This window comes from Poecile atricapillus, chromosome 3, assembly GCF_030490865.1.
Source record: "Poecile atricapillus isolate bPoeAtr1 chromosome 3, bPoeAtr1.hap1, whole genome shotgun sequence".
NCBI lineage: Eukaryota > Metazoa > Chordata > Aves > Passeriformes > Paridae > Poecile > Poecile atricapillus.
Genome location: NC_081251.1, coordinates 1,637,423 through 1,649,545, shown reverse-complemented (window position 1 = coordinate 1,649,545; position 12,123 = coordinate 1,637,423). Strand labels below are relative to the sequence as shown.

At 45.6% G+C, this 12,123-nt stretch overlaps 1 protein-coding gene across 2 annotated transcripts in view; it reads right to left on the bottom strand.

Moving 5' to 3' along the window:
* Positions 1–12,123, bottom strand: part of EPHX2 (epoxide hydrolase 2) — a 28,295-nt gene extending 16,172 nt beyond the window's left edge. For both annotated transcript variants that reach the window (XM_058834081.1, XM_058834080.1), the window contains exons 1-8: positions 11,959–12,123; positions 7,487–7,571; positions 6,104–6,263; positions 4,637–4,830; positions 3,857–3,979; positions 3,684–3,758; positions 736–831; positions 531–609 (exon numbers count right to left, since the gene is read on the bottom strand). In XM_058834081.1, coding sequence (XP_058690064.1) covers positions 531–609; positions 736–831; positions 3,684–3,758; positions 3,857–3,979; positions 4,637–4,830; positions 6,104–6,263; positions 7,487–7,571; positions 11,959–12,068 — 922 coding nt within the window. In that variant the 5' untranslated portion in view covers positions 12,069–12,123. The remainder of the gene's footprint in view (positions 1–530; positions 610–735; positions 832–3,683; positions 3,759–3,856; positions 3,980–4,636; positions 4,831–6,103; positions 6,264–7,486; positions 7,572–11,958) is intronic.

The following is a 12,123-nucleotide window of genomic DNA, read 5'->3' as shown; positions in this document are numbered from 1 at the left end:
GATTTTCCCTTCCCTTTTCCCAAAATTCTCCTCCTTTTCCCGATTTTTCCCTCCCTTTTCCCAATTTTCCTTCCTTTTCCCCATTTTCCCTCCTTTTCCCGATTTTTCCCTTCCCTTTTCCCAATTTTTCCTCCTTTTCCCAATCTTTCCCTTCCCTTTTCCCAATTTTTTCTCCTTTTCCCGTTTTTCCTCCTTTTCCAAATCTTTCCCTTCCCTTTTCCCAATTTTTTCTCTTTTTCCCGATTTTTCCTCCTTTTCCCAATTTTCCTCCTTTTCCCAATTTCTCCCTTCCTTTTTCCTGATTTTTCCTCCTTTTCCCAATTTTTCCTCCTTTTCCCAATTTTTCCCTTCCCTTTTCCCAATCTTTCTCCTTTTCCCCATTTTTCCTCCTTTTCCCTCCCCATCCCCACCAAAAAACCCCTAAAAATTCCAGGAATTCCCCACCAACATTCCCAATTTTCCCATCTCCATCCCCTCCCGTCCCCCCCACATCCCAATCCCAAAAAAATTCCCGGGAATTCCGTGCTCACCCGGCGGAGCCGTGGATTCTCCGTATCCCTTCATTTCCAGGGCGATCACCCGGAATCCGGCGTCGGCCAAGGCCGGGATCTGCGGCGGGAAAAGAGCGGAATTCCCACGGATCCTCGGGAATTCCCTCGGGAATTCCGGCTGGGATTGATCCTTTCCCTCCTCCCCCCCAAGGCCGGGGGTGAATTCCCGGGATTTTTGGGTCACCTGGAAGCGCCAGGAGAGCCAGGATTCCGGGAATCCGTGGCACAGGCAGATCACGGGGCCCTGGCCCAGCTCCGCAAAGTGCAGACGAACTCCCGGCTGGAAAAAAAAATGGGAATTCCGTCCTTAGGGATCCCGGGAAAATGGGAATTCCTTCCTCAGGGATCCTGGGAAAATGGGAATTCTGTCCTTAGGGATCCAGGGAAAATGGGAATTCCTTCCTCAGGGATCCAGGGAAAATGGGAATTCCTTCCTCAGGGATCCCAGGAAAATGGGAATTCCTTCCTTAGGGATTCCTGGGAAAAATTCCTCAGGGATCCCAGGAAAAAGGGAATTCTTTCCTCAGGGATTCTGGGAAAATGGGAATTCCGTCCTTAGGGATTCCTGGGAAAATGGGAATTCTTCAGGGATCCCGGGAAAACGGGAATTCCTTCCTTAGGGATTCCTGGGAAAAATTCCTCAGGGATCCCAGGAAAATTCCTCAGGGATTCCTGGAAAAATTCCTCAGGGATCCCGGGAAAACGGGAATTCCTTCCTCAGGGATCCCAGGAAAAATTCCTCAGGGATTCCTGGGAAAATGGGAATTCTTCAGGGATCCCGGGAAAATGGGAATTCTTCAGGGATCCAGGGAAAATGGGAATTCCTTCTTCAGGGATCCCGGGAAAATGGGAATTCCTTCCTTAGGGATCCTGGGAAAATGGGAATTCCTTCCTCAGGGATTCCTGGGAAGAATTCCTCAGGGATCCCAGGAAAACTCCTCAGGGATTCTGGGAAAATGGGAGATCTTCAGGGATTCCAGGAAAATGGGAATTCCTTCCTCAGGGATCCCGGGGAAATTCCTCAGGGATTCTGGGAAAACGGGAATTCTTCAGGGATTCCTGGGAAAAGGGAATTCCTTCCTCAGGGATTCTGGGAAAATGGGAATTCCTCAGGGATCACAGGAAAATTCCTCAGGGATCCCATGAAAAATTCCTCAGGGATTCTGGGAAAATGGGAATTCTTCAGGGATTTCTGGGAAAATGGGAATTCCTTCTTCAGGGATCCCGGGAAAATGGGAATTCTTCAGGGATTCTGGAAAAATGGGAATTCCTTCCTCAGGGATCCAGGAAAAATTCCTCAGGGATCCCAGGAAAATGGAAATTCTTCAGGGATCACGGGAAAATTCCTCAGGGATCCCAGGAAAACTCCTCAGGGATCCTGGGAAAATGGGAATTCCTTCCTCAGGGATCCCGGGAAAATGGGAATTCCTTCCTTAGGGATTCCTGGGAAAAATTCCTCAGGGATTCCCGGGAAAACTCTTCAGGGATTCTGGGAAAATGGGAATTCTTCAGGGATCCCAGGAAAATGGAAATTCTTCAGGGATCATGGGAAAATTCCTCAGGGATTCCCGGGAAAATGGGAATTCCTTCCTCAGGGATCCCAGGAAAAATTCCTCCGGGATTCCTGGGAAAAATTCCTCAGGGATCCCAGGAAAAATTCCTCAGGGATTCCTGGGAAAATGGGAATTCCTCAGGGATCCCGGGAAAACTCCTCAGGGATTCCGGGGAAAATGGGAATTCCTTCCTCAGGGATTCTGGGAATTCCTTCCTCAGGGATCCTGGGAAAATGGGAATTCTTCAGGGATTCCTGGGAAAATGGGAATTCTTTCCTCAGGGATCCCAGGAAAACGGGAATTCCCCCAGGCCGGCAGCCACAATTCCGGAGCCCAGAGCCCTCTCTGGCCTGGAATTCCGGAGCTCCTGGAATGCCCGGAGAATTCCCAAAGGCTGAAGCAGCTCCGTGATCCATTCCTGGATCCCGGCAGATCCCAGCCTGGAATCCCGGCCTGGAATCCCACCCAGATCCTGGCAGATCCCAGCCTGGAATTCCACCCAGATCCTGGCAGATCCCAGCCTGGAATTCCACCCATTCCCATTCCCAGCCTGGAATCCTGGCTGTTCCCAGCAGATCCCAGTAGATCCCAGCTTGGAATTCCGCCCATTCCCAGATCCCAAACTGGAATCTCCCATTCCCAGATCCCAGCCTGGAATTCCAGCCATTCCCAGCCATTCCCACCCATTCCCAGCAGATCCCAGCCTGGAATCTTTCCCATTCCCATTCCCAGAACCCAGCAGATCCTGGCCTGGAATCCCAGATCCCACACTGGAATATTTCCCATTCCCAGATCCCAAACTGGAATCCCAGCCATTCCCAGATCCCAAACTGGAATCTTTCCCATTCCCAGATCCCAGCCTGGAATTCCAGCCATTCCCAGCAGATCCCAGCCTGGAATCCCAGTCATTCCCAGCAGATCCCAGCAGATCCCATCCTGGAATCCCAGCCATTCCCAGTAATTCCCAGTCATTCCCAACAGATCCCAGCTGATCCCAGCCTGGAATCTCTCCCATTCCCAGATCCCAGCCTGGAATCTTTCCCATTCCCATTCCCATTCCCAGATCCCAGCAGATCCCAGCCTGGAATCTCTGCCATTTCCAGATCCCAGCTTGGAATTCCGGCCATTCCCAGCAGATCCCAGAAGATCCCACCCAGATCCCAGCCTGGAATCCCAGCCATTCCCAGTAATTCCCAGTCATTCCCAACAGATCCCAGCTGATCCTAGCCCAGAATCTCTCCCATTCCCAGATCCCAGCTGATCCCAGCCTGGAATCTCTCCCATTTCCAGATCCCAGCCTGGAATTCCGGCCATTCCCAGCAGATCCCATCAGATCCCAGCAGATCCCAGCCTGGAATCCCGGCCATTCCCAGATCCCAAACTGGAATCTTTCCCATTCCCATTCCCAGCCTGGAATCCCAGCCTGGAACCCCACCCAGATCCCAGCAGATCCAGGCCTGGAATCTTTCCCATTCCCATTCCCAGCAGATCCCAGCCGATCCCAGCCTGGATTCCCGCCCATTCCCATTCCCAGCAGATCCCAGCCTGGATTCCCGCCCATTCCCGCCTTTTTCCGGACCCGGATGGAGACGTATCCGTGGGCGACGTCACCCGGAGCGCAGGGGGTCGGCAGCGGCTCCTCTGGGCCCAGGAGCTGCGGGAATGGGGAGCACGGAAAGATCTCCGGGAATTCCGTGGGAATTCCCACAATCCCGGGAATCTTGGGAATTCCGGGGTTTTATTTCCCCACACCTGGATCCCGGAGAGCTCCTGCAGATCCCGGAGAGCGGATTCCGTGTCCCGGACCAGGATCGTGGCCATTCCCAATTCCCGCGCCGGCTCCAGGTTTTCCTCCAGTTCATCCAGGAAAATCACCTGGAATAAAAACCGGGAATGGCCCCGGCTCGGATCCGATGGCGGGAAAAATCCTCCCGGCCGTGGATTTTGGGGATTTTGGGATCTCCTGAGGCTTCAAATCCCTGGGAACATCCAAGGATTCATCCAAGGATTTGGGATCCCAAAAAAAACCCCCAAATTCCCAGGATTTTTTTTGGGATTGTGGCACCTCCCAAGACTTCCCATTCCCTAAAAAATCCAAGAATTTGAGCTCCCAAAAAACCCCAAATTCCCAGGATTTTTTTTGGGATTTTGGCATTTCCAGGAGCTTCCCATTCCCAGGAAAATCCAAGGATTCAAGACCCCAAAAACCCCCCAAATTCCCAGGATTTTTTTGGGATTGTGGCACTTCCTGAGACTTCACATTCCCAGGAAAATCCAAGGATTTGAGCTCCCCAAAACCCCCCAAATTCCCAGGATTTTTTTGGGATTTTGGCACTTCCTGAGACTTCCCATTCCCAGGAACATCCAAGGATTCATCCAAGGATTTGAGCTCCCAAAAACCCCCAAATTCCCAGGATTTTTTTGGGATTTTGGTGTCTCCCAAGACTTCCCATTCCCAGGAAAATCCAAGAATTTGAGCTCCCAAACCCCCCAAATTCCCAGGATTTTTTTTGGGGATGGGAATTCCGGCACCTCCTGTGGCTGTGCCTGCAGCTGCTCCAGGGCGTGGCGGTAAATCCCGGGATCCGGTTTGCTCATCCCGATCCGGCAGGATTCCAGCAGCGGCTGGAATTGGCTCCGGAGGCGCCGCCGGAGCGCGGCCGGCGGGAAATTCCCGGAGCCGGAGTCGTCCAGGAAGGAATTGGTGAGGATGCACGTCCGGAATCCTGGGGGGAGGGGAAAACAAAAATTCCCTTGGGAATTCTCCGTCCTGGACCTTGGGAATTCTCTGTCCTGGACCTTGGGAATTCTCCATCCCAAATCTTGGGAATTCTCCATCCCAAATCTCGGGAATTCTCTATCCTGGATCTCTCTTGGGAATTCTCCATCCCAAATCTCAGGAATTCTCCATCCCAGATTTCGGGAATGCTCAATCCCAGATCTCAAGAATTCTCCATCCCGGATTTCTTTCGGGAATTCCCCATCCCGGATTTCGGGAATGCTCGATCCCAGATCTCGGGAATTCTCCATCCCAGATCTCTCTCAGGAATTCCCGGGGTTCCTGAGATCCTCCCCCATCCCGGGAATGTTCTCTGCCCCGGGAATGGTGGGATTGGGGCGTGGGAATGACCCCGTGGGATCTCCTGCTGGGACCAACCGGGACCTTTGGGATCCCCAAAACCCCCAAATCCCAAACTTTTATCCCCAAACCCCACCCCAAATTCCCTGATTTTCCCAGGAATTCTGGAATTCTGATCCCAAAATCCCAAAATTCCCAGATTTTTTCCTGGATTTGGCCATTTTGACCCCCCAAAAAAACCCAAATCCCAAAGTTTAATCCCAAAATTCCCTAAAATTCCCCGATTTTCCCAGGAATTCTGGAATCCTGATCCCAAAAATCCACAAATCCCAAACTTTTATCCCAAAATTCCCGGATTTTTTCCCGGATTTCATCGTTTCCATCCCAAATAAAACCCCCCAAATCCCAAACTTTTATCCCAAAATTCCCTGATTTTTTCAGGAATTCTGGAGTCCTGATCCCCAAAACCCCCAAAATTCCCAGATTTTTTTTCCTGGATTTCATCATTTTGACCCCAAAATAAAATCCCCCAAATCCCAAACTTTTATCCCAAAATTCCCTGATTTTTTCAGGAATTCTGGAATCCTGATCCCCAACCCCCTAAAATTTCCAGATTTTCCCCCTGGATTTCATCATTTTGACCCCCAAAAATCCCCAAATCCCAAACTTTTATCCCAAAATTCCCTAAAATTCCCAGATTTTCCTAGGAATTCTGGAAATCTGATCCCAAAAACCCCTCAAATCCCAAACTTTCATCCTCAAATTCCTGGATTTTTTCAGGAATTCTGGGATCCTGATCCCCAAAATCCCCAAATCCCCAAATTTTATCCCAGAATTCCCGGATTTTTTCCCGGATTTCACCGTTTCCATCCCAAATCAAACCCCCCAAATCCCGGATTTTTCCAGGGGCGCATTCCCACCGTTCCTGCGCAGGATCCCGGCCGCCCGCAGCATCCGGCCCTGGATCCGCGCCCGCTCCCGGAGCTCCTGGAAGGGCCGGGAGGCGGAAAATCCCTCGGGAATGGCGATTCCCAAGGAAAGGGCGCGACGGCGGCAGCCGGAATCCAGCTCCGAGAGCAGCTGGAAAAAACAAGGAGAGAGGAGAATTCCCGGCTGGGAAAAGTTGGGAATGAGGGAATTCCCCAGGTGGGAAAAACCCAGGAAAGGGGGGAATTCCCGGTGGGAAAAGTTCTGGGATCCAGGAAATTCCCCAGTGGGAAAAATCCAAGAAATTGGGAAATTTCCATGGGAAAAGTTCTGGAATTGGGGAAATTCCTGGTGGGAAAAACCCACAGAGATGGAAAATTCCCCATTGGAAAAGTTCTGGAATTTGGGGAAATTCCCAGGTGGGAAAGGTGGGGAATTCGGGAAATTCCCCATGGGAAAAGTTCTGGAACTGGGGAAAATTCCATGGGAAAATTTCTGGGATCTGGGAAATTCCCCAGTGGGAAAAACCCAAGAAATTGGGAAATTTCCATTGGAAAAGTTCTGGAATTTGGGGAAATTCCCAGTGGGAAAACCCCAAGAAATTGGGAAATTCACAGTGGAAAAAGTTCTGGAATTGGGGAAATTTCCACTGGAAAAGTTCTGGAATTTGGGGAAATTTCCACTGGGAAAGTTTTGGAATCTGGGAAATTCCTGGTGGGAAAGTTCTGGAATTTGGGGAAATTTCCATTGGAAAAGTTCTGGGATCTGGGAAATTCCCCAGTGGGAAAAATCCAAGAAATTGGGAAATTCCCATGGGAAAAGTTCTGGAATCTGGGAAATTCCCATGGGAAAAGTCAGGGAATCTGGGAGTTATTCCAGCTGGAAAAACCCCAGAATCCAGGAAAAATCCTGGCTTGAAAAGCCACGAAATCCGGGAAAAATTCCCATTGGAAAAGTCCTGGAATCTGGGATAAATCCCAGCTGGGAAAATCCCAGGAATCCAGGAAATTCCTGATTGGAAAAATCCTGGAATCCAGGAAATTCCCGGCTGGAAAATCCCAGGAATCCAGGAAATTCCTGGTTGGAAAAAAACTCAGAATCTGGGAAAAATCCCAGCTGGAAAAATCCCGGAATCCAGGAAATTCCTGGTTGGAAAAATCCCGGAATCCGGGAAATTCCCGGCTGGAAAAGTTCCGGAATCCTCCGGGAACGGCGACTCCTGAGGCCTGAGCGCCTTTTCCCGGGAATTGCTCCCAAAATCCCAGAAGGGGAATTTGTCCTTCCCGCTGCTCCCGTGGGAATTCCGGGGTTTTTCCAGGGATCATTGGGGCCGTTCCCAGAATTCCCAGAATTCCCAGAATTCCCGGAATTCCCACCTGGCTGAGGGTGATGTGTCCGCGCGAGGCTCGGGAATACGGGCTCTGGGATCCGCCGGAGAACAGCGCGTCCCGCAGGAAATTCCTGCCGGGAACAGCCACGATGGGAATCCCTGATCCCTGATCCCAGATCCCAAAACCCTGATCCCAAAACCCTGATCCCAAATCCCTGATCCCAAATCCCAGATCCCAGATCCCAAATCCCAAACCCCAGATCCCAAACCCCAAATCCCAAACCCAATCCCAGATCCCAGATCCTGAATTCCGGATCCCAGATCCCAAATCCCAGATCCCAGAGCCCCATCCCAGATCTCAGATCCCAAACCCCAGAGCACAGATCCCAAATCCCAAATCCCAGATCCCAAATCCCAAATCCCAGATCCCAAATCCCAAATCCCAAATCCCAGATCCCAAATCCCTGATCCCAGATCCCAAATATCAAATCCTGAATTCCAGATCCCAGATCCCAAACCCAAATCCCAAATCCCAAAGCCCAGATCCCAGATCCCTGATTCCAATCCTAGATCCCAGATCCCAAATCCCTGATCCCAGATCCCAATCCCAAATACCAAATCCTGAATTCCGGATCCCAGATCCCAAATCCCAGATCCTGATCCCAAATCCCAGATCCCAAATCCCAAACCCAAACCTAATCCCAATCCCAAATCCCAAACCCAATCCCAATTCCCGATCCCAGATCCCAAATCCCAAATCCTGAATTCCCAATCCCAGATCCCAAATCCCAAACCCCAATTCCCAAACCCCAAATCCCAAATCCCAATCCCAATCCCAAATCCCAGATCCCAATCCCAAATCGCAAATCCCAAATTCCCAATCCCAGATCCCAATTCCCAAACCCCAAATCCCAGATTCGAAATCCCAAATCCCCATCCGCAATTCCCAAATCCCGAATCCCAAATTTCAGATCCCAAATCCCAAATCCAGAGCCCAAACCTCAAATCCCAGATCCCAAATTCCCAATCCCAATCCCCAATCCCAAACCCCAAATCCCAAAATCCCAGATCCCAAATTCCCAATTCCAGGGAAACTGAGGCAGAAATCCTGGGCTCTGCCTGAGGAATTTTGGGAATCGCGACTCCCGGGATCAATCCCAACAAATCCCAGGAATGAGAAATTCCCAAAAAAATCGACCGGGAGACCCCGTTTGCTCCAGGATTTATGATCCAAATTTTTGGGATTTATTATCCCAATTTTTTGGAATTAATTATCCCATTTATTGGGAATTTATTATCCCATATTTTGTAATTAATTATCCCATTTATAGGAATTAATTATCTCATTTTTTTGGGATTTATTATCCCAATTTTTTGGAATTAATTATCCCATTTTTTGGAATTAATTATCCCATTTTTTGGAATTAATTATCCCATTTATTGGGAATTATTATCCCATTTTTGGAATTAATTAACCCATTTTTTTTGGAATTAATGATCCCATTTTTTGGGATTTGTTTTCCCATTTATTGGGAATTATTATCCCAATTTTTTTGGAATTTATTATCCCATTTATTGGGGGATTTATTCCATTTATTGGGAATTAATTGTCCCATTTTATTGGGGATTTATTACCCCTATTATTGGAATTAATTATCCCATTTATTAGGGATTTATTTCCCATTTCTGGGGGGATTTATTATCCCATTTATTGGGAATTATTATCCCATTTATTGGGATTAATTATCTCATTTTTTAGGGATTTATGATCCCATTTATTTGGATTTATTATCCTTTTTATTGGGATTTATCATCCCATTTTTTTGGGATTTATTATCCCATTTATTGGGAATTATTATCCCATTTATTGGGAATTAATTATCCCATATTTTGTAATTAATTATCCCATTTATTGGAATTAATTATCCTGGGTTTTTTTATTTATTATCCCATTTTTTCAGGAATTTATTATCCCATTTATTGGGAATTTTTATCCCATTTTTCGGAATTAATTATCCCATTTTTCAAAATTTATTTTCCCATTTTTTGGGGATTAATTATCCCATTTATTGGAATTAATTATCCCATTTTTGGGGGGATTTATTATCCCATTTATTAGGAACTATTATCCCAATTTTTGGAATTAATTATCCCATTTATTGGAATTAATTATCCCATTTATTGGGAATTATTATAACATTTTTGTAATTAATTAACCCATTTTTTTTGGAATTAATGATCCCATTTTTTGGGATTTATTTTCCCATTTATTGGGAATTATTATCCCAATTTTTTTGGAATTTATTATCCCATTTATTGGGGGATTTATTCCATTTATTGGGAATTAATTGTCCCATTTTATTGGGGATTTATTACCCCTATTATTGGAATTAATTATCCCATTTATTAGGGATTTATTTCCCATTTCTGGGGGGATTTATTATCCCATTTATTGGGAATTATTATCCCATTTATTGGGATTAATTATCTCATGTTTTAGGGATTTATGATCCCATTTATTTGGATTTATTATCCTTTTTATTGGGATTTATCATCCCATTTTTTTGGGATTTATTATCCCATTTATTGGGATTTATTATCCCATTTTTGGAATTAATTATCCCATTTATTGGGATTAATTATCCCATTTATTGGAATTAATTATCCTGGGGTTTTTTATTTATTATCCCATTTTTTCAGGAATTTATTATCCCATTTATTGGGAATTTTTATCCCATTTTTTGGAATTAATTTTCCCATTTTTTTAAATTCATTTTCCCATTTTTTGGGGATTAATTATCCCATTTATTGGAATTAATTATCCCATTTTTTGGGGGATTTATTAACCCATTTATTAGGAACTATTATCCCAATTTTTGCAATTAATTATCCCATTTTTTGTGATTAATTATCCCATTTTTTGGGATTAACTGTCCCATTTTTTTGGAATTAATTATCCCAGTTTTTTGGGATTTATAATCCCATTTTATTGGGAATTATTATCCCATTTTTTTAAATTAATTATCCCATTTTTTATGATTTATGATCCCATTTTTTAGGGATTTTTTATCCCATTTTTTGGGATTTATGATCCCATTTTTTTTTTAATTAATTATCCCATTTATTGGGATTTATTTTCCCATTTTATTGGGAATTATTATCCCATTTTTTGGGATTTATAATCCCGGTTTTTTGGGATTTATTATCTCATTTATGGGAATTAATTATCCCATTTTTAGGGACTTATTATCCCATTTTTTATGATTAATTATCCCATTTTTTATGATTAATTATCCCATTTATTGGGATTTATTATCCCATTTCTTGGGATTTATTATCCCATTTTTGCAATTAATTATCCCATTTATTGGGAATTAATTATCCCATTTATTGGGAATTAATTATCCCATTTTTTGGGATTTATTATCTAATTTTATTGGGAATTATTATCCCATTTTTTGCAATTAATTATCCCATTTTTTATGATTAATTATCCCATTTTTTTGGGATTTAATGATCCCAATTTTTGGGGGGAATTTATAATCCAATTTTATTGGGAATTTTTTATCCCATTTATTTTTCCGGGATTTATTATCCCAATTTTTTTGGGAAGCCATTATCCCATTTTTTACAATTTATTATCCCATTTTTTTACAATTTATTATCCCATTTTTTTGGGAATTTATTATCCCAATATTTCAGGATTTATTATCCCAATATTTTGGGATTTATTATCCCAATTTTTTTTTTGGGAATTTATTATCCCATTTATTTTTTGGGAAATCCATTATCCCATTTCCTGGATTAATTTATTATCCCATTTTTTTTTTAGGAACTCATTATCCCATTTTTTTTCCCGGGAATTTACGATCCCATTTTTTTTTCCCGGGAATTTACGATCCCAATTTTTTTTTCCCGGGAATTTACGATCCCATTTTTTTCCGGGATCGATTTTTCCCATTTTTCCCATTTTTTTTCTCCCTCCCCCTCCTCCCCGCGGCTTTTCCAACCCGCTCGGCAACTTTTGGGATCTCCAAATCCCGGTTTTTCCGGTTCTCCGCCAGCATTCCCGCGCTGGGATGGGCTTAATTATTAATTAATCCTATTAATTTTTAATTAATTTTTAATTATTAATTCAACTCCCCCAGCATTCCCAAGAAAATCCCAGCTGGGGAATTGCTTCCAGCGCTGTCCCGCATCCACAGGGATTCTCCCACCCCTCCTCCGCCTCAAAATCCCTAATTTTTCATCCCAAATTTTTTCTTTTCCCAAATTTTTTATTCCCAAATTTTTTCTTTTCCCGCCTTAAAAACCCCAAAATTTCCAGCCGCAAACTCCGGTGCGGGCGGCGCCGTCAAACACAAAATGGCCGCGTTGTTTTTGCGGTTCTCGGGCAGAGCGGGGCGCGCTTTAACTCGCGGGCGGGCGCGTTCGGCCGCGCGGAGTCCGGGAGGTTCGGACCGGAGCGGAACCGAACCGGAACCGAACCGGAGCGAACCGGAGCGAGCCGTGCCCTACCTGGGCAAGGCCCATTCGCTCTCGCAGGAGCTCAGGAAGTGCTGAAGGCCCGGCGTGAGCAAAACGCCGCCAAGGTCGAACAGCACCGCCCGCCGCGCCGGGGCCGCCATGGTCGGAGCCGGGACTCGAACCCGCGACCTCGGACTTTGGCAGAGCTCAGGCCAC